Source organism: Xiphophorus hellerii, chromosome 16 (assembly GCF_003331165.1).
Source record: "Xiphophorus hellerii strain 12219 chromosome 16, Xiphophorus_hellerii-4.1, whole genome shotgun sequence".
NCBI classification, from domain to species: domain Eukaryota; kingdom Metazoa; phylum Chordata; class Actinopteri; order Cyprinodontiformes; family Poeciliidae; genus Xiphophorus; species Xiphophorus hellerii.
This window is the reverse complement of record NC_045687.1, coordinates 19615860-19639432: the sequence shown is the minus strand read 5'-3', so window position 1 is coordinate 19639432 and position 23573 is coordinate 19615860. Positions and strand designations below refer to the sequence as shown.

Below are 23573 nucleotides of genomic sequence, written 5' to 3'. Positions count from 1 at the left end.
CAAAACAATAATCCAGACGATTTCTGGCTAAACAGAAACAGAGACACATTCTGCTGTGGTCTGTGGTCCAGACGTCGTGCCAAGTGAGTAACAAGGAAACGAGGTATGTGGAGATTTTGAAAGTTTTCACAATGATGTAAATCAGATCTTGTCTTAAAATATTATTTTTACAAAAACGTTTTACTAATTTGTCCAACAGTTAAAAAAGAATGCAAGAGTGAACATTTAAGAATGTATTTCTCCTCTACCACATGTAATTTATATCCTTTTGGAATTATAACATGCAAAAACAAAATCAGATTTTATTCTTCGCCACATCCTAACAGATAATGTACTGACCTGACAGACTTCCTTGTTGTACTGAATAAACCACACAGCACAAAAAACTGAATAAGTTTTAACCTTCCATGTACAAGGTAAAAATTGATGGATCTTTTTAAATGTTTAAGTAATACTTTTAATAATGATAACCGTTATTTAACCAGATAAAAATCCTCGCTGAGATCTATAATCTCTTTTTCAAGAGGAACATGGCAACATAGCAGCGCTGTTTACATACATCAACATTTGCATTCAATCACAGAAATACATTTGTTTAGTTTTATAAGCATCACAGCATAAATGAATAAAATCAGCTGTTACAGGATGTTGTTGTGCAACACCCCCTTCGCTGGATGAACTGCCGGTTCTTCAGGGTGTGGGAGGGTCCTTTAATCAATCAATCAATCAATCAAATTTTATTTGTATAGCACATTTCAGCAGCAAGACATTTCAAAGTGCTTTACATCATAACAAACACAGAATCACCATGCAATATAGAATCAATCATTAAGTCAAGTTACATCAATAAATTTGTAATTGATTACATTTCAAATACAATTCTAAACAGGTGGGTTTTCAGTTGAGATTTAAAAGAAGTCAGTGTTTCAGCTGTTTTACAGTTTTCTGGAAGTTTGTTCCAAATTTGTGGTGCATAGATGCTGAATGCTGCTTCTCCTCGTTTGTTTCTGGTTCTGGGGATGCAGAGCAACCTTTAGGGAAGGGAAGATGGGCTGAGGCAGAAGGCCTCAAAAAAACAACAACAAATCTTGGACATTCAGCAGAGCAATGCAAAAAGCATAAGCAGCATGACGCTTTATCCGTAATTGTGATCCTTTCCCGTAGCTGGGGTCGTTAAGGGGTACTGGAGTTGTCGGAGGCATCAGGAATTGTCCCATTTTAAAAAACTGCAGTTTTTGGGCCCCTTCATCAAAACTTACAGCGTTGAATATCCAGGACATGTGCTCTGGATATCAGGATGAAACAGTTGCCAGGTCCTGGGAGGAAAGTGTCGACCCTTTCCCTTTCCAGGTTAAAGTGTGATGAAGGTGGAAAAAAACCCCAAAAACCAAAACAGTTCTTTCTTTGGATGCAATCCATTGTGTGGGGCACAGTTATGTCTTCAGGTTGCTTGTCTACAGTGTGGCTTGTGAAATAAGCGTCTGATGCCATGCATCGAGGGGTGAATTCAGCTTGTGTTTGGTTTGATATCACATTCAGCCCCTTTTCCAGTTTGATCCATCAGTTTGTGACAGGAGTTCTTCTTTAGCATAGTCCAATTTCTTCAGGGCCCTCCCAGTCCACAGCCTTGAAGTTGTTCTTTGAACAGCAACCACCCTGTAATAGTGGCCAGTCTAATATAGGATGGGATGGTGCTTGATTCTTTGGCCATCTTCTTGTAATGTTCTGGTTCACTTTAGCTAAGAACTGGCTTGAGCACTGCTTCCTCATGGACCCCTTTCTTCATCAGTAGTACTGTGTTGCAGTTCAGTACTTCCTTTACAAAACCTTGGGAGTTGAATCTCAGCTTGATCACTGTGGCTGCAGGCCAATCTTGAGATTTAATCCAAACTCTCTGCCATGTTTTTAATGACACTTTGCGCTGCAACTTCCCCTTTCCTTCTCTGGGCAAAAAGGAGAAGTGTCTTCGCCTCCCTGCTTTCTGTGACATGAATGGAGTTCCTCTGCAGTGGAGGATGCGGTGTACTTCCTCATCCATCGTCAGCTGATGATACTTTTCTCTGTTTCTTGTGCATGCTTGCAGGTTGATCTTTTCTTTTCTTGTCAGCATTACATCACGAACCAATCCAGCAAGAGTGAGCCAACATTTCTTTGTCAGGGATTAATGTGTCAGTTCCTCATTCTTGGAACCAACTTCTCCACTTGCTTCAGGTCTGATTCACAGTAGCTGTGTAGAAAGCTGATGCAGTTCTGTTGAGGTCTCTTCATTTTTCAAGGGATCTGAGTGGCCGGCTTCCTCCGGTTTCTTCCCTGGGGATTCTTCCTGGGGATTCTTCCTGGGGATTCTTCCTGGGGATTTTCCTCCTCGGAGTGATCATCCATCACAGTTCTGTCATGAAACGGTATGAGTTGGTGAAGACAGCAGACGGGAGACCCAGGATGTGAAGAAATAAATGTTTTTAATGAATAATGTCCAACAAGTACTCAGTCCACCAAATCCAAAAGCTGGGTAGCACGGCCGAGCGGAAGCCTGGGCTCGACGCTGGTAGCAACCGGTACACGAAGGATGGGAGAGTGACTGGGCACACGGACGACAGGGAACTGGACGCCAAGTGAGACAACAGCTAGACAAGGACCCGACAAAGACACAGACACACAGGTGACACTAAATACACAGGAGATAATCAGGGAACGGGAAACACTTGTGGACTAATCAAAGGGAGACAGGACAACATGGAGACACAGATACACAGGAAACTCAAAATAAACACACAGAAAAACACGGAACATGACAGGTTCCTCAACTCGAACAGTCTGTTGGTTCGAGTTGTCTGTCTGCAAAGCCCCCTGTAGCGCCTCAGGTGGGGATGCAAAACAGACTACTTGGTTGCTAGCTTCATTGTCTGGATCTGGTCACTTATCCTCAGTAAGAGCTCTTCCTCACCTGCACGCCATACAGTTACTGCGAGGGTGGTGACTGCGGTCGTCTCTTGGACAGTCACTGGTAATCCTACTCCCTTAGGATTATCACACTAAGTGCGCTATTCAGAATCACACTTCTGTTTTTACACACCTAGAACAAGGGCCTTTCCTACTATTATTCGTCATGAGTCCCTGTTCATGTCAGGTCCCTGTTCAGGCGCCACTTGTGTTGCGCAACACCCACCCCTTCTCTCTACTCTCTCACTCTCTACTTCCTCTTCTGAGAGGGGAGATGTGCTACCAGCTCTCCGTCTAACGGGTGAATTGAGTTTCCTAAATCTGCTGAGATTTACCCTGTCTAGAACTGAAGTAAACTCTGTTTAAGCTGGCATCGAGAAAAGATTCGCCTGGTTTCTGACGACCTCCATCCAGGTGTCCCAACCTTCTTCCCCCTGTGAATTAGCCAGACTGAGCAGCCTACAGCCAACTAGTTTCACAGAGCACACCTGTTAACGGTCGCTCTTTCTCTATATTACAACTTGCATTTGTTACTGAACCAGGTTGGTTTTAGTGACTCGGGTGGGTCCCAAGGATGTTGTTTTACATATAGTTTTGGGCTACCAGCAACCTATACAACATTTTTCATCTATTCCTCTCCAGAATCAAACATCATAGTTATTTTTACCACCATCAAAGAACTTTAAGATGACTCATTAATTGAATGTCCACAACATCTTTTAGATTTTCTTTATGCTAAATATTTTATTAGTAAGGCAGTTTTGCAAGGGTCAGTACAGCTTAATTCAGTAGCAGAAATAATCAAATAAGTAAAATCAATCATCTAGTCTATCTTTCCCTAATGCTGACACTGAGAACTAAAAAGGGAACCTTTGAGAGAGACGGACGGAGTTTGGTGTTTCGAACCCCAGACCTGTTCTGATGATGAAGAAGGTGTTGTAGCAGTAGGAGGAAGTTGATTGATGAAGGCAGGGATCTCTGTTGGTTTGATGAGCTTTTGTCTCTGCATGGATGGTTGAGGTCACACGGGACTTGGGTGCTGGCAGGAAGAGTACTGACTTATAGCAGCAGGTCTCGGGTCTTAGGATGACTTCCTCATGTGTGTAGCGTTCCTCAGCTTCTTGTCTTGCGACTCTGAAGCTCCCTTCAACTTGTCTCATGATCTTTCTGGTCCGTTGAGATGTAGATGAGCTGACCTCATGGAAGGAAGGCACCAGTTCTTCTTTGCCTTTGTTCTTTGTCTTTATCTTCATCTTTGCCTTGGTCTTCGTCTTTGGGGTCTGAACCCAGCTGATGAGAGAAGTGCGATTTGAAGCCACATGTTGTGGGGCTAACGGGTTGGTCCCCATGCACAGGACAGTCTTCTCTGTGGCCCCGGCTCTTCTTCAGCTGCAGAGTTCTTTGTCCATCTCGATCTTGGCTCGAAGCTGCCTGGAGGATCCAACCAAAGGTTCTTCTTTTGCACTCACCTTTTATAGGGTTTATCCACCCTACAGATGCGTTTGCAATGGCTAGCACTGTTGCTGTGTTTGTTTCATTGTCTGACTGCTTGGACAGATGATCTCATATTCATCACTGTCTTAGAGACATTATGTCTTGATGTCTGTGCTAATGTCTCAGAATTGCCCAATAATCCTCCTATGTCCATTGCCTATACAACCTTTTCTCTGAAAAGTTTTAGTCGTTCAACAATCTGTTTCCAAATAAGGAATTGATCATCTCTGCCCTCCTGTTAGTTCCCCTTTTTCCCTTAACCTTTCACCTCCCATCTACCTCCAACACAGCATCAGTGATCTTTAATTGCAGTTACACCTTCTACACACCATATCAAGTTCAATGTCAAAATCGCATTTATAACTTCTTTAGCTTCTCTGATTTAGCATTCATTTATAATTTTATAACCATAACTTATTAATTACTTTTATTATAATCTTAATGTGAGTTATTACAGATGTTTTCTGAAAAGAAACCAAGAATAATCTATTATTGTAATTATTTGATACCAAAGTTACAGTTACTTGTTTTACTTGTAAGTGTTCCCACAAGTGTAAGTGTAAGTATTCTCACAAGTAAACCAATATTAATATAAGTATTTTACTTTGGGTCTTATCCAATTATTCAAAATGTTTAGATTTCATTCTTAAAAACTTTCATGCTTTGAAAAAGGGATTGACTCAACTATTTTTATACATCTGCAGGATGGAAACTTACTTCCTCTTCTTCCAGGAAACTTGCTCCTCCTGTTTCATGACTCTCTCTGCCTGACCCTGGAAAGAGAAGAGGTTCGTCTGGGATGTGAAGATGCAGATTCTTCATCAGTTGTCACAAAGGGCTCAGTATAATCATCAAAACTCCACTTCTCTTGACAAGGATCATGTTTACATGTTAGGGTTTTTAAGTTTTCATTATGTTAATCAGATTGCAATGTGTTAAAATGTGTTGATTAGGTCAAAGGTCGTCTGCCTCAGGCAGCTGTAGCAGAAAATTCTTATTTTTATCTACACATTACATGCAACACTATGCAAATTGAAAAACAAGTAGACCCAGTTGCTGACACCCAGCACTGAATAAACATGTTAAGGAACTGACTTCTCAAGGGAACACCCTTTTGGACGTAGCTTAAATACTTTGGAGCCTTAAGAGGAGTTAGATCTTATTGTTACTACTACTACTACTACTTACTATGTTTGTTCCCATAAGGACGTATAGGTGTGGTCCAGAACTGAAACGGTAAACTATTTCTCTGTTCTTACCATACATTATATTGTATATTTTTCTGCATTAAATAGGTTTCCAGATTCTAATTCTTTTTTCTTGAACTATGAAGTTTGAAAATCATCTCAAACGCTAGGATAGATAGAAAAGCTCATATTCACCTTAAAGAGTGATATAAAGCCCAAATCCTGATTTTGCTAGCACAAATAAGTAAAATTTATCAGTCTTAACAGTCCTGTCAGCCACACTCAGGTTACTATCTAACTATTGGCTTTTTGCATAACAGTATTAGTAAGATGCATCACTGACAAGGCAATGGAGAGAGATGATGCCTGTGATACTGAGAAAAAAGAGAAAATGTTGACATTAAACTTTAGCTCTTTTTCAGTTGGATAATTTCTATACTATGTTATAATATTAATTCAGTTGAAGCGTACTCCCTAACCTGTTCACCCTGCTTGTTTAGGATAGGTAGCTGCTGGAAGCATAAACTTTAAAGACAGATCCAAGGAAGGTTTGGAGGTAAGCAATGAAATAAATTTAGGCATAAAGTATCGACATGCTTTTTTTAATGTTTGTTCTTTTACATGTGGTGGTGGTGGTGGTGGTGGTGGGGGAGTGGGGTTATTGTCAAGGTGCACATCTTGTCTGGCATGCAAGTAGGCCATATTCCTTCATATTGAAATGTTTTCCAGGCAGGAAGAATAGAGTTAGGTAGAGTTTTGAGATAATAAAGAAGAAGATCATTTAGTTGAAGGAGGATTGGTGAACTCAAATGAAATGAGTCAATAAATCAAATTCCAAAGTAATTGTAAAAGTTTCTATCCAAATGTTCTTACACTCACCGGCCACTTTATTAGGTATGCCTTGCTAGTACCGGGTTGGATCCACTTTTGCCTTCAGAACTACCTTAATCCTTCGTGACGTAGATTCCACAAGGTACTGGAAACATCCCTCAGGGAGTCTGGTCCATATTAACATGACAGCATCATGAGGTTGATGCAGATTTGTCGGCTTCACATCATGATACAAATCTCCGGTTCCACCTCATTCCAAAGGTTTCCTACTGGATTGAGATCTGATGACTGTCGCAGCAGAAATTGAGACTCAACAGACCAGGCAATGTTTTTCCAATTTTCTATTGTCCAGTTTGGGTGAGCCTGTGTGAATTGTAGCCTCAGTTTCCTGTTCTTAGATGGCAGTAGTGGCACTGGGTCTTCTGTTGATTTAGAGGAGAATGGCCAGACTATTTCTAGCTGATGGGATTGCAACATCATCTCAAATAACCACTAGTTACAACAAAATTATGCAGAAGAGCATCTCTGAACATATAACATGTGGAACCTTGAGGAGGATGTGCTACAGCAGGCTGGTGGTAGTGGTACAAGTGTATAGTGTCAAGAAGCGCCAATCAGCTCAGACTGATTGCCATTAGAGTTCATTGAACTCGAATGCCCTGCACAGTCTCCAGATCTCAATCCAGTAGAGCAGTGGTCCCCAACCACCGGGCCGCGGACCGGTACCGGGCAAGAAATAATGAACTACTTCCGGATCTTTTATTTTGAAAATCCTAAACCGGATTTTTACAGGTTACGTCTTACGCGTCAAAATTGAGCCAACCAGCAGCAGAACGAGTAACAAAACAACATCGGAGTACTACCACCCCCCCCCCCCCCCCCGCAGCAAAATTGCAAAGGGCTGACTGGTCCGCGCGACTAAAAAGGTTGGGGACCACTGCAGTAGAGAACCTTTGGAGTGAGGTGGAACAGGAGATTCGCATCATGGATGTGAAGCGGACAAATCTGCAGCAACTCTGTGATGCTATCATGTTAATATGGACCAGACTCTCTGAGGAGTGTTTCCAGTACCTTGTTGAGTCTATCTCACGAAGGATTAAGGCAGTTCTGAAGGCAAAAGGGAGTCCAACCCGGTACTAGCACGGTGTACCTAATAAAATGGCCGGTGAGGGCATATGATGGCTGATAACAGTATGTGGAACCAATAGATTTTTATTTTAGAAAGTACTATGTCATATAACTATGTTTACTGTTTGATAATGGGTTAATTTATGGATTTTTTTATAGTCATGAATAGCCATGACGCTCAACACTTAGAGAACAGTGACAAAATGGTTCAAGATCGGATTGAAAATATGTCAGCAACCAATGCAGGTAAGACTTCTGGGATCATAAATGCTGTGATTTCATAAATATTTTAGTTGTTTATTCCTACAAAGGCTTCTATAACAAATTCTGCCATTAAACTGTAGTTATGTTTTATTTTTCAGTGAATCCTGAACTCACACTTATATTAATTGGAAACAAAAATTCCATTGAGATTGGATCAAAAAACATCTTACTGGACCATGACCAGGCGATACATGAGAAAGAGTTTTCATCAAGACTGTACGACCTATTGGGTCGTCAGATCTCTGTGATTAACATGCTTGGGTTTCCAAGTATTGACACGTTTCCAGAGATTCCAGAAGATTGTGCCTTTATCTTGCTGGTATCAAATGACCAGCATGAAAACCAGTATACTTCTGGAATGCAGTGGTTAGAAAAAACACTGGGAAAAGAGCACAGCTCTTATGTGATGACAGTTGTGACTCATGATGACTCAGAAGAAATTTGTGAAAGTGAAATTCAGAAGCTGAAAGCAAAGAGCAGTTTTTCTGAAAAAAGAAATCATACATGTACAAGAAGTATGACAGACATAAACGAGATAATAAGTCTTTTGCAAAAAATAGATGCCATGGTTTTTGAAAGTAGACGGATGACTGAAGGAAAAGAAACCAACCTTGATGAAACATTGAGAACAGGTAAGACTTTTAATCTGAGGATAACTAATCATTTTTTTACTTGCAGTGCAAATTATTGTGAAAGCCCTTGATCCTCTTAAGAATATCTGTTTCATCCCCCAAGATCCTGCTCCAGTTTACAATTTACATAGAACAGATTTAAATCTCATAGTATTTTGGTACTTTTGGTTTTAAAATAGTTATAGACAAGATTTATAAAGTTTGTTTCATCTGCAATAGTCATCTTCTTAATAAACCCATTGCTTGGTCACTTAAAATAAATCTATTTCTTATTTCAAAGGCTAAAAGTACCTGTCCTGTGAAATGAGGTAGTCATACAAATTGGTTATCTGTGGCTTAAAGCTGCAATATGTAACTTTTACAAAAAGTATGCTTTGGCCATATTAAACTGTCACAACCAATCAGAACCAAGGGGAAGGTCTTCGCACTGTCAATCAGCCTCCTGTACGCTACACATTGTGCCAATGGTAGAAAAATGACTTACAGTCACAGTAAAACTGTGACAGTAAGTTTATCTGCTATCATCCATGGCTATGCTAACTGTCCTTAGCATTTGTAGCAGCATATGTTGTGGTGAACCAGCTGTAGCCTAGCAAAGAGCAAGTGGGAGGGGGTGAGCACAGGAGTGATTGACAGCACTAAGACCGTTAGTCTTTAGTCTTTCCACTAAGACCGTTAATCTTAGTGGAAATTAGCATGGAAATTGCCAACCCACCACTGTGGCGGGTTGACAATTTGAACAGAAAAAAAAAGCTGCATTCAGTTTGAACTTCTGTCCAGGGGAGGACTGACCATGTGGAGTACAGACTGGGTTAGGGTTGGGGTAGGGTTCGGGGTGATTCTGGTCCACCATCCAGCATCTTAGGAGGGGGAGGCAGTACAGCACCAACACTGTTTATAGTGAGGAAGGTGTACTGCTGACCTCAACTATGGATGTTGTGGGTCAGTGAATGTCCACAAAGGACTGACCCACCATCAATCCCACAACATGTCTACTATTGAGGAAACGGAGTCTGGGGACTTTGGATCAGGCTGTCCATTCTCTGGTCACCAAGGCCGTTAAAAAGCCCTTCAGTGGCAATGCATCCTTCTGGATGAGATTCGCCCGGAGTTCCTTAAGGCTCTGGATGTTGTAGGGCTGTGTTGGTTGATGCGACTCTGCCATAATGAATAGACAGAGCAGTTCCCCTGGATTGGTAGACTGGGGTGCTGGTCCCCCTATTCAAAAGGAGCAGAGTGTGCTCCAATTACAGGGGGGTCACACTCTTAAGCCTCCATGGTAAGGTCTATTCAGGGGTCTTGGTGAGGAGGGTTTGTCGGAAAGTTGAACCTCGGATTCAGGAAGAGCAGAGTGTTTTTGTCCTGGTCGTGGAAAACTAAACCAGCTCTACACCCTCAGGTCCTGGAGGGTGCATGGGAGTTCGCCCAACCAGTCTGCATGTGTTTCGTGGACTTGGAGAAGGCATTCGACCATGTCCCTCGGCCAGCCCTGTGGGGCTTCTAAGGTACTATGGGGTACCGGGTCCTTTGATAGGGGCTGTTAGGTCCCTATGACCGGTGCCAGAGCCTGGTCTGCAGTAAGTCGGGCTTGATTCCGGTGAGAGTTGGACTCCACCCAGACTGCCCTTGTTACCGATTGTGTTCATTACTTTTATGGACAGAATTTTTAGGCTCAGCCAAGGTGTTGAGGTGATTCATTTTGGTGACCTTAGGATCGCATCGCTGCTTTTTACAGACGATGTGGTTCTATTGGCTTCATCAGGTCATGATCTACAGCTTCCACTGGAGCGGTTCGCAGTCGAGTGTGAAGTGGCTGGAATGAGAATCAGTGCCTCCAAATCTGGCCATGGTCTTGAGCTGGAAAAAGAAGTAGTCTAGTCTCCCAGCAGATGTAGAAGGAGAAGTACTTTGCTTAGAGGTTTGTTTAGGAACAGTGTGTGCCTACTGGTTTTGTGCTTTAAATGTATATTTAAAGTTTTAAATTGTTCAGGATTATGGGAAGATTTAGAAATCAACATTTGTACTGTGAAACTAAATATTACATAGATTGCTACTCCACTACCCTTTCTTGGAAAGAAAAGGGTAGACATTACGAAGGTCGTAGACATACGACCTGTACTTTGCACATGTTTATACAGTATAGAGCTTTGGAACGTGACGTCACTGCTCTAGGCGTAGGGATATGAGCGCCATCTTGTGAGGCCATATACATAACCGACAAAACGACTGTCTCACAGATATTTTGATTATTATTTTATTTGAAAATTATTTAGCAATGATTCGAACTTGCTACGTTATTGGATGTAATGTCCAATGGCACGACCGAAACGGTAAAAAGATGGAAAACGGACTTTCGTTTCACTGTTTTACTGTCTGTAAACAACGCGAGGAGGCTAAGCTATCGGAGCTAACGAAAAGGTGACGAATGGCCGGGGTATCAGCAGTGAGACGTCCTGATATTATGTTCTCCAACATCCCAAGATATCTACAAGTTTGCTCCAGACATGTCCATTCTGGTGAGTGTCTAAATTCGCTTTGTTGGTGTTGTGTCATAATTTTTTTGCTATGATTTTGTCCGGGTGTACTCATGTTTAGTTACGTTGAGTTCATTTAAGTGGGTCAACCTTGTTTAGGTCAGGCTTCTATTTTTTAGAATAGAAGATTTTTTAGAACAAGAACCAACCGTCTCAGAGACAGTTTCTACTCGATAGCAATAACAAAACTAAATGCAATCAAAAACAACCATTAATCATCATAAATGATGTATGTGAGAATGTAGCTGTTCTTTTTTTTTTTTGCCAGTTGTTTGTTGATTCTTGCGTTGTGTGTGAATTGTGAGACAGTTATTTTTTGTTTTTGGGCAAGTGCACCGACTGATGGCACCCTTTGAATTTTGTTGTCCTTGTGACAATGACAATAAAGATTTATCTTATCTTATCTTATGTAGCATAGTCCGAGTTTTGTCAGTGGACATTGAGGTTATCCCATTATTGTGAAGTAAACTATTTTACAAGTGTTATCAAATTTACAGTATTAATACTGATGTGTGTTCTGATATGTCCTCTTCAAGGCAAACCGACGTATGAAATGGATGAGCTCAATTCTGACTGAATCTGGGTCACTGTGAGGTAAACGCCATAACATTGGACCGACATGCGCGTCAATCAAAGAGAAGATACAGCAAGACCATGGTGGATCAACAAGTTACAGAGACTGAGTGGAGACTGTAGAAGAGGAGCAGGTTGGAGAGGCTGAGGAGGAAACCCCCGGAGAGGAGCTCTGCAAGGCTGCACACTCTGAAGAGGAACATGAACCATTTGTGTTGAATTATGTGTACAGCTGGAAGTGGCTGTTTTCTCTCATTAAATAATTTAATGTGTTAAACATTCATGAAACGTTCGATTCAAGCACTTCAAGTTGCACGTAAACAGGTGATGAAATGAATCACATTTTAAGTGAAAATTTAATATTTAAAATATTACATTTTAATACATTACATGTATGTAACAAACATACATGTAATGAAAGATTATATTTTTAAATAAACACTGTGTGTGATTAAAGTAAACAATTATATAATCAGACATTTTGCAGTATACATTTAATGTAAACAGTCAAACCAGATGGAAGAGTCCATCTTTAAATGTTTAATGTGTAATTAAACAGTTCAGAGTAAACAGCAAAGGTGACAAGTAAATTTAATGAAATAGATCACACTTTAAGTAAATATTTGTTGTATTTAACATATTTCAGGTAAGAAGTGAACATGTAATGAAATAGATCCTGTCTTTACAGGTAACAAATGTGATGATCATCTGATGTAATACATTTTCTGAAAAAAAATGTAAACATTTTTTTAAATATAAAATTTGTAAAAAAAATAAAAAAGGGGTCAAAATGTAATAAAGATGAGTGTGCTTCATCTATACCAGGGGTGTCAAACTCCAGGCCTCAAGGGCCACTGTCCTGCAACTTTTAGATGTGCCTCTGCTGCACTACAGCTGAATAGAATAATTAGGTCATTAACAAGACTGGGAGAACTGATCTACACAAGGAGGAGGTAATTAAGCCATTTCATTCCAGTGTTGTGTGCCTGTTACACATGTAAAAACTGTAAGACAGCGGCCCTGGAGGACTGGAGTTTGAGATCCCTGATCTATACAGTCTAGTAGAACAAATTCACACTGATTTTGAGTTAATGGGGCACACGATTTGGAAGCTATTGAAGAAAACATTTAATATTACAATTATTTAAAATATTGAATATGACTTAAAATTTTAATAGAGGATAGTGTGTCTCGAGTAATAGCATGAATTACCACTTTTTTGTATCAGTTGGTCACAAGGCAAGGCATTTATTTACAGAAGTGTTTGGTTCGGAAATTGACGGTCCCCAAACCTCCGAGCGCTTGAGGAGAGAGCGGTAGAGAACAGCTGGCCGGAATTAGCGTTCATAAATTGGATCAACCTTGAGCTAAACGCTCCTTACTCCGTGGAGCGGGAAAATAAAATATCCAACTTGAAAAAAACTTCGTTGCGGTCGGTAACACAATGAAAACGGCGGAATAAAGTTTGTTTTGGTCTATGGCCTCAAAAGATGGCGCCGAGCGACTGTGCGAGACATAAACGTCACACACAGTGACGTCAGTTCCAAAGCTCTATAGATTTAGAAAGCCATGTATATGAAATAGTCAAAGTTAGTTTAGAACAAATTAGTGTTTGTTTCATCTTGTTTGCTCTGTTATATGTATCAATAACTGTGTTTCTTCTCACGTAGCACAGACATTTCACACTTTTGTCTTTGGCTGCTGACACCATTGTCTTTTTGTTTAACTTGCTGCCAGTTTTTGAGTGTGATGTCACAGTTCTCACTTTATCATAACAAGGGAACAAATGCCTAACAATTTTTACCCAGTTGGTATTATCTCTTTTATTTCCACCATTAACATGCTTTGCTAGTGACAAAATTCAATTATATCAGGGTGCTCATGCTATTATACAAAAGCATTAAAGTTAGGTTAGTAAATGTGCAGCATATTAAACATTTTTTAAATCTTAAAACCCAGCCAGACCAATCATTGATAACTGTGACCAAAGAACTCCACCCACAAGACATTAGCTCATGGTAGCATACTGCTAGGATTATTAATATTAATATTGGTTATATTATCAATTTTTCTTTTGTAATTTTATCCACTGCTTTTTGTTTTCCTACATAATTCTACAGGACAAAAAAAGGAGAGTGAAAATAAATTAAAGGTATGTTGAAATTACTTTGTAATTACTGTTTGGATGTTTTGAAACTGTTTGCTGATTTACTATTTTCTTTTTTTTTTTAAGTTCACATTTGGGAAATGAACTCAGATCTTTTTCTTAAATATGCAAATTATTCTAATTTATATTATATCTAATGCAAATTAGAATTGTAAATATTTTAAAATAATAATAATAAAATGATAAACTGCTTTACTAGGGTGAATACAGTGTCTGATTGAACATCTTTAGGTTGATCTGATAAGAATTTTTGTTTTGCCAGTTTGATCTTTACCATTTACAAGATTATTTCCAAACACTGACTGGTTAATATTTATTTAAGTACTATGCTTTCTTTGTTAAGGCAAGTTTTGACGGTGAAGACTCAGACATGAATGATGACAGCAGAGAACAAAGCAAGGAAGGTAAAACTAAGTGAATGACACCCCTAACTCTGTTTGCTATAAAGGTCGTGTAATGAGTCTTTTTCTTTTATCTCTCAGCAGGACAAAAGAAGAGTGAAACTGAGACTACAGTAATGTTTGATCATATTAGTAGTACATTTAAATTCCAATCACTAAAAGAAGGATTCGTACAGTAATAATTATACATCTTTGTAATAGGAACAAGATGATGGTAAAGGCTTAGAGATGAATGATGAAGATAGAGGAAAAAAGTCTGGAATCAACACTTGGGAACCAAGCCAGGAGAGCAAGATTTTACAACAACATTCATCCACACAACCTTTTATCATTTCTGGTATATCATCATTTCTTATGCACTTAAAATGTTTTGTCAAAAAAAAACAGCATTTGACTAATCTGGAAAATAAATTGTTAGTAAATTATTAAATAAATTGCAGGTGCCCTTCATATGAATTGGAACAAAGAAAAGGTCAGAAATCTTTATTTTTAATGGTTTATGTTTGCTGTTTTGTGCTTCCTGAGATTAATTTTAATCCTTGTATTCTTTCCAGCCATTATACAATTCTTCTGCAGAACAAGAACGAATGCTTATAAAAGAGACTGAAATGCTGTTTGAAAGGCTTGAACTTACAAACAAATGGTCCCCAGCAGAATTTCTTAAGATAGGTCCACCCATCAAGCAGACCAATGAAGTTTCGGAGAAAGATCTAGTTTGTACTTTTCTTCAGAGGCTATGGACGCTAGACTATAGAGCCAGATACATCCCTGTGCGACAAATAACTTCAGATGTAAGCAATTCAAAAGCTGTTCTAGTGTCCAAAAACAAGAATACAGGCAAAGGTGACTTTAGTGCTCTTTATAGCACTAACACAGAGTCAGATCAGTCAAAAAAGAATCATGTGCACCCAATGGATGTTCAAATGGCAGTATTTCACTGCTCAGACAGCTTCTTTAAACAGAAAATGATCACAAAGTTGTCACAGTGTCAGTATGCCTTACCGCTGCTTGTTCCTGATCCTCACACAACAAATCTTGAGTGTCCTTTGTGGACGTTCAGACAAATAACAAAAACATGGAAAATAAGCACAAACAAAGAAAATGCAATCACTGTCACCATAAAGAGCATGCCGATCTACAAAGCTGAGATTCCCATGGTTTCATTTTTCAGACTGGGCTCCATGTCTTTGTCCAAATCTCAGCTGATGAATGCCTTGGTCAATGACCGCCATGACACATTCTTCCACAGGAACTGTAAAGGCAGCACCAAATCTCGTCATTTGATGGATGGCGTGGCAGAGATTGCCTGGTACTGCCCTGCTGGAAAAGACAATGATTTCTTTACTGACTGCATTGCCTTCTGTAATCTTCATGGGGATTCTCTAGCAATTGGAAAACAGCGTGAAATCCTGACTGAAATGTCATCAGTCATTGTTGTTCTGATACCAGCTTTGGAGAAAAGCCAGGAAAGCAGTGCAGTTATTGAGTCCCTGTACAAGTCTTCAAAGCCTCTAATCATCCTCAATGCAGATAATGACTGTAGTGCAGTTCAGATGGAACCACAAAAATACAAACTAGGGCTGAAAGAAAGAAGCCAGTCGGATGTTTCTGAAGAACTAAAAAAGATTATAAAAAGCCTTTTGTCTGAACCCCACACATCCTTCCGGCTGGAAACTATGGCCAAAGTCTCTGGGATCATAGTGGATGAAGATCAGAAAATCTGCCAGAATGGGAAATCTGCTGCAATGGAAATAGTTGAATTGATTGAAAAGATGGACGTTGCCAAAATCAAAAAGAAATATCTTCCCTGCCAAGGTCAACTTTGGTCCAACTGGTGCAAAATCAATAAAGAGCTGCATCATCTAAAGGGAGACATTGAGAAAAAAAAGGGCCAGAAGATTCAAGAGCTGATGAAACTACGAGAGAAACAGTGTGATGTGTCCGACAGTAAACTGATGAGGTCGTTCACTCAGAGCCTCCAGAGTTTGCCACCAAAAGAAAGAGAATATTTCCTGACATGGACTCAGATCCTTATAGATGCCCTCTCCACAGATGATCTCTCTTCAATTCTCCAAAACTATGATGAAACCTGGTCAGAAGTCTTGGTCCTGAAGAAAAAACATGACAAATCTGCTCAATTAAAACACAAACAAACTGAGCTTGAACTGTTGTCACAAAAGCTTCAATCAGCAACCTTTGGTCTGGAACACATCTTCAGAGAGATGGGACAGATCTATGAAGCCCATAAATCTTTGAAGAAACCATCGCTGGGCCAACAGCCTGACTGGACTAAATACCCTGAGCTGGCTGCAGATCTGATGATATCAGGACACCCGATGGAGCTGATGGATGGGGATGCAGGCCATGTGCCTTTAATATGGATCTCTAATCTTTTACAGGAAGTCATCAAGAAACTCGGTGACCAGAGAGTCTTTGTGCTGTCAGTTCTGGGTGTACAAAGTAGCGGAAAGTCAACAATGCTGAATGCCATGTTTGCAGTCAGTGCTGGGAGGTGCACCAAGGGTGCCTACATGCAACTGGTTAAGCTGTCAGAGGAAAACAAGGATGAATACCAGTTTGACTACATTCTAGTTGTAGACACTGAAGGACTGCGAGCTCTTGAGTTAGCAGGGAATGCTACCCTTCATCATGACAATGAACTTGCAACATTTGTTGTTGGTCTGGGAAACATGACACTGATCAACATCTTAGGTGAGAATCCAGCTGACATGCAAGACATCCTACAAATTGTTGTTCAGGCTTTCATGAGGATGAAGAAAGTCAAGCTTTCTCCAAGTTGTGTGTTTGTCCATCAGAATGTCACAGATATTACAGCAGCAGAGAAAAACATGGACGGAAAGAGACGGCTGCAAGAAAAACTGGACAAGATGGCTCAACTTGCTGCCAAAGAGGAAGTGTGTGATGTTGAGTACTTCAGTGATGTCATCGCATTTGATGTGCAAAAAGATGTGAAATACTTTGCTCAGCTGTGGGAGGGAAGTCCACCAATGGCTCCTCCAAATCCAGGTTATAGTGAGAGTGTCCAAGAACTGAAGTCCATCATCTTGTCTAAAGCCAAACAGTCTACTGGAATCACTCTGTCACATTTCAGCACCAAAATTCAGGACCTGTGGAACGCCTTGATGAATGAACACTTTGTTTTTAGTTTCAAAAACACCCAGGAAATTTCAGTTTATAGAAAACTGGAGGTCCAATATGGGAACTGGACTTGGGCCCTGAGGAGTGAGATGCTGAACATTGAAAACCAACTTCATCCCAGAATTGAAAAAGGCCAACTGGACAAAGTTGAGCTCAGTTACCTTAATGAAGAAATGGCTAAAACATATGAAGAAGTAACAAAAAGTATATCAACTCACTTTGAAGATGACAAAGACAAAGAGATGTTGGTTCAATGGCGGGGCCGATTTGAGACCAAAATCAAAGAGTTTCATGATGATCTTGTGAGAGGAGTGAAAAGAAAACTGGATGAATTAATCCAGCAAAATAATGCTAGAAAAATGCTTGGCAAGAAGAAGACAGAGTTTGAAAACAATCTACTACAGATGAGCAAAGAGCTTGCTCACCAGTTAAAATGCATTGATGATGAAGAGGAACTAAAAGCACAGTTCAGCACTGTTTGGAGTCACTGGGTTAAGGAATTAACCTCAGCTACAAAACCCATCGAGAACATTAAGTTGGAGGAAGATCAGCATCTTGTCCTTCAAGAGCTTGGTGTTGAATGGGGACTCATTGATGAGTCAAAAAGAAGTAAGAAATACAAAAATCTGTCAGAACGTGGTGATTATTCTGATTACATAACCATGAAGAAGAGCATTGGAGGTGTCTGGAAATTAGTTAAAATGGCTTTTGTTCCACATGAAGAACAGGAACTGATCAGATCATTCATTAATGAGGTTGAACAAAAATGTGTTGCAGCTATTAAGAGCAAACCTGTTGCAACAAGAGGCTTTACATCAACTTACTTGAAGGAAGTGGCTCAAAATATAAAATCTGAAATAGAAACAATGGAATCTCAGAGAAACTATGTATTCAAGAAGGAGTTTACAGTTGAGCTTTCGCTGTATGTGTTTGATAGGGCAGAAGGTTGGCTCTTAAACTCCCACAAGATCTACAGAGACAACAATGATGCTCTGACTTATTTGGACAACAAGAAAAATGAGTATTACAACATTTTCAGAAGCTTCTGCAAAGGAAGTTCATCTGCTGTGGTGTTTGGAGAAATTATGTGTGAAAAACTCAAAGTCTCTGCTGTTGAATCCGTCTGTAACAAGACTGGAGTTCATATTGCTGGAGAGATGATGTGCAGTTTCCCAGCATTCAGTGAGAACAGACTGAAATTAGAGAAACATGTGTTAGCATCTCTGGCAGAGAAAGAAGACTTTAGCAGGTTCATCAGCTACATCAGAAATCCAAGAGCTCAAGTAGAGGCTTTCATCAAAGAAGAAGTAAAGAAATACATGTTCACGACACAGAAAGTTAAAGTCCAGACTATCCTTAAGAAAAATATAGAAGACATCACCAGAGTCATCAGTCAGGCTTTGTTTGAAGCAACAGAGAAATTCAAACACAGAAAAGGAAACATAGAAAAGTGGGTGGAGGAATTTTCTAGTAAACTGAAGCCAAAGTTGACACTTGATACCATTAGTTGTCAAAACTTCAGTGACATAAACAATTTTGAATTTCTTAAAGAAGAAATAGAGAAAGGCCTGAAAAGCATCACAACAGAGATGAGCAAACTCTCCCTGGAAAAAGTGAATAACTGCAGGCAGAAGCCTGATCAGATCCTGATTGATCAGCTGTGTAACTGCTGCTGGGAAAGGTGTCCATTCTGTGCTGCTGTTTGCACAAACACTGTGAAGGACCACAGTCCTGAGAAACACAGCGTTCCTTTTCATCGACCAAATGGGGTTAATGGTCGGCGTTACAAAGGAACAGTTGAGCCGATCATTGATTTCTGCACCATGTTGGTTGCTAGTGACAGAAGATTTTGCCCAAATGAATCAAATTGGACAGTTCCCTATAAACAGTACTTAAGTGCAGGAGGAAAGTTTGCTTCATGGAGCATTACAACTGATGCCTCCATGCTGGCCTACTGGAAATGGTTCATCTGCCACTTTCAAAAGGAATTAGAAAACTACTATGATTTGAAATTTCAGGGTAGTGGAGAAATTCCTTGGCATTGGAGAAACTTCAGTAAGAAGGACGCTATTGAAAGTCTGGATGAAATGTGTAGTTTGTGAAGAAACTGCAGGTTCATAGAAACTAATCAAAGTTGTGGGTTTGAGCAGTAATTATGATGTTCAAGGCTCTTCAAAATGAATAAATGATCATTTATTAACTTAGGTTTGTACATCCTGAATGAGTTGTACTTGAAGGATAACTCAAACGGCTTCAAACAAACAGCTGTATGTTTTACTTTATATTATTTTTCAGTCTTATTGTTTTTTATCGTTATTCTGATAATTTTTAGTCACCAAAAGGTGTTATTTAGGAAATAAGCATTGAAATATCAAATATGACTCTTGATGTGGGTTACAATATGTAAACATCTTGCCTTTTGTATCCAGAGGGAATCAGTTTATTATTTTTTTTAATATTTAATCTTTTATTTGGAAACGCAAGTTACAATTACATTGTACAATTCAACTTCCAACACAGAGGAAGTATAAGAAGGAATAGCATAAGCCAATCCAGTTTTTTTTTTTTACAGTAACCAAACATCCATAACATAAGAGTGAGTGGGGGGTAGAGGAGGGTCAGATCTGATTCTTCTTATGTTGTTGGAAAAAAGAAACGAAAACACAATCAAGAGCATAATTTTGCCATAATCCTAAACCAGGTTACAATACACAGCACAACAGTATTTGCTTGTGATTGACATATTTAGTCCACAGGAATGACTGATTTTGCATAGTTTGTCCATTTAGACCAGATCCTGAAGAACGATTCCCTTCGACCTTGAACAGAAAAAGAAAACTTCTCCAGAATGTAAATGTCCTGTACAATATTGACCCAGTCCTCAACTGTAGGTGCTTCAGGCTTTAACCATTTTCTAGTGATTGACTTTTTGCTCTCTGCCAAAAGCATTAACAGCAGTTTTTTATCATCCAGAGTCCAGTTATCAAATGAAATATTTCCTAAATATAGGGATTCACATTTACATGGGATTCTTTCAGTAAAGATGTTATTTAGGTTGGAACACATTTGCTCCCAAAAAACTTTAATCACAGGACAACCCCAGAAGATGTGATGATGATTTGCCCCGTTTGTTCCACAGAGTCTCCAGCATGTGTCCCCGCTGCCCCGATGTTTTTTCTGAACTGGAGTTACAAAATATCGAACAGTGTTTTTCCAGCAGAACTGTCTCCATGTATTGGAGCTCAAGGTCATCCAGTGTGATTTGTTAATCTGTTCCCAGACTTCAGTTGAGATAGATAAGTTTCCTTCTTTTACCCACTTGTTTCTTATGTAGTTTGTGTCACCTTGTTTAGAGGATAGAATACCATTGTACAGCAAGGAACCTGACTTCAACAAAGACAAAAACACCTTAAAAAGTCCAGGTTTGGCTGTTTCCCAATTGTCACGTGTATTTTGATTGAAATAGGCCCTAACCTGTAGATATCTAAAGAAGTCGTCCCTCTCCAGCCAATTAGATCTCTGAAGCTCCTCAAAACTCTGAAACACCCCCTTCTGGGTAAATGTGTAATAAGTGGTTAGTCCTTTTTGGATCCATCCTCTAAATCTTCTGTCAATCTTGTTCGGTTTAAAAGCTGAATCAAATGCACACCATCTGAGGATTTTTATCTGGATACCCAATCCACAAATTTTAATCACCTTTCTCCAAGAATCCAGCATTGTGTGTAGCATTGACTCATGTGGTATATTCAGCCCCTCTTGTAAATCCTTGTCCATTAACACTGATATTAAAGGTTTTCCTTCCATTGTTGTTCCTTCCAAATCTTTCCACCTTGCATCGTAGGATGGAGAGCTTAGACAGAGCACTGGTCTTAACTGAGCTGCAAGGTAATAAATCTGTATGTTGGGAAGACCCAGTCCACCTTTCTCTTTCTTTAACTGCAGCGTTTTATACCTAACCCTTGCCTTTTTCCCCTGCCAAATATATTGAGATATTAATCTTTCCCACTCTATGAAACGCCTTTCTGATATCAAGATAGGTAAACATTGAAATAGATATAGGAAGCGCGGGAGAATGTTCATTCTGACCGACTCCACTCTGGAGTGTAAATTTGAGAAAGGGATCAGATTCCACCTCTGTATGTCAGATTTCAGATTTGAAATTAGGGGCCCATAGTTGACATAAAAAATCCTGGAAAAATCCTTGGGCAAAGTGACCCCTAAATATTTTATGGATTCTGCTTCCCAGTTCCAATTGTACAGGCTCCTAATATTGTTCTGTGGGTTATAGTTTATCGTTAAAACCTGAGTCTTGGTAATGTTTATCTTGTAACCAGAGAGCGAACCATATTCCTCGATCGCCTCCATAAGTACAGGTAGAGTTTGAGCTGGGTTTGTTATGGTTAACAATAAATCGTCCGCGAACAATGACAACTTTTGTTCCCCAGATGTCATGTGAACTCCAGCTATGTCTGTCCTCTGTCTTATCCACTGACTTAACGGCTCTATGAAAAGGGCGAAGAGGAGCGGCGAAACACAGCATCCCTGCCTTGTACCCCTTTCCAAAGTAAAGGGATCAGAAAGGTCTCCGTTAATTTTAATACTAGCCGATGGTTTATTGTATAAAGCTGCAATGACATCTATTATGGTCTGGTGGAACCCGAACCTGGACATAACTTTATAAAGAAAAGACCATCTGACCAAGTCAAAAGCCTTCTCCGCATCCAGACTCAGTACAAGAGTCTCTATTTTTTGTTGAGAATCAGTTTATTATGGTATATTTTCTCATGTTTTAAAATTTTATACATGTATGGTAACATTAAAATCTTAATCCATATATATTTAAGTTCCATTACAATCATATTGATCCAGTAAATAAATACATTAAAATAAACCACATGTGAATTTCATGAACTAGATGTTTTTTGCAAATGAGCAACAATTTAGATTCTCCCCTCTATTCTATCATTTTTCAAACTTTGGTGAGTTAAACTAATTTGTTAAGCAACTTAATATTTGTCCTCCATCTTTCTTTTTAGTTTTCTTTATTTCTTTAGTTATTCTATGGCTTATTTCCTGTAAATTTGTTTTTCTCTAAATAAATTCCAGGTTTTGTAATAGAAAGTGATCATGTAAAATTTGTAACCACTCTTGAAGTAAATGAAATAAGTATACTATCACTACATTGCCAGCATATTGTCCAGTTTATTCGTTAACATCTTTTTCACTGGATGCAAAACGTACCGATTAAAATCCAATCAATAACGTGACTGTCAGTTTTATCACCTAAACATTCTCACACACTGGAAAGGAAGAGAAAGGCAATTGAAGATTTTTACACTCAGAAGTATTTGAGTGGAGAGTTTGAGCCAGGAAGACTCCATCTCAGTCTTCCAGAACTCCACTCTGACACACCCTCCTTCGGCAGTGCTATTTATTTAAATTAAGTCCGACCTTAGGTTACAATGACTTGCAACTGTTGTCTAGAGGGGGAGGGGCAAACGGAAAACCCAGCTTCCAACATACAGTCAATCACAAGTCTAAACATTGTAGTTCTCCTATCTCTATGCAGCTGTGGCCTCGAAGCAGTTCCCATGACCCGGGGCTAACGACCCTTAACCTTTGCTCATTCTATCAAGCCAATGGTCACTCTGGCTCCAGGCAGTCTTTGGCATGCTTCCTGCAGAAACATCACACATTCTAGAACAAATAAACAGTCTAACGGTTCATAAGGGTAATGATTAGTGTTTATACAAGTTATTAATTTAACCCTATCAGTGACTTACTAATTACATGTTTCTACGGTCACACATCGCCTCCGCCTTTCACTCGCACGCGGAATTTCAAAACATGCCCAGTGAGCGGCAGATGTCTGTCTGAGTCAGTAATAGAATTCCACTACATAAAACCTCAGAAATCCGATGGCTACATGTAAATTGAGCTGTGCTTCACTTCACAGATGGTGGGGACTGCGTCTAACTTTTATCATCACTTACGTGTCACATATGTGGGACAAGGCTGTAACCAAAGTCTGCTATATAGTGAAGTGAGATTTCAATAAACCGATTCTTCTGAACGGCTCTTTACTGATGGATGGATGTTTTAATTGTTCAGTTATTTGAGATGAAAAAATGTCCAAGTGCAATTTGTTTCCACCAGAGAAGAGATGAATAATGGATTGTGTGTCTATGTAGTGAGATGGAGGGAGAAATGTTATGGACCATCAGACTCCTACCAGACCAGTATGGAGTAAATTTCAGGTTCTC

General features: G+C 39.6%; 1 protein-coding gene across 1 annotated transcript; it reads left to right on the top strand.

The window, feature by feature from the left end:
* Window positions 1–44: 44 nt before the first annotated feature.
* On the top strand, window positions 45–19514 carry LOC116735445 (interferon-induced very large GTPase 1-like). Its single transcript, XM_032587365.1, has 11 exons — window positions 45–103; window positions 5641–5670; window positions 6122–6177; window positions 7740–7826; window positions 7943–8476; window positions 13704–13735; window positions 14094–14154; window positions 14233–14264; window positions 14353–14488; window positions 14592–14623; window positions 14706–19514. The coding sequence occupies exons 4-11, from the start codon at window positions 7742–7744 to the stop codon at window positions 19410–19412; spliced, it is 5619 nt and encodes a 1872-aa protein (XP_032443256.1). The 5' UTR covers window positions 45–103; window positions 5641–5670; window positions 6122–6177; window positions 7740–7741; the 3' UTR covers window positions 19413–19514.
* Window positions 19515–23573: the final 4059 nt, after the last annotated feature.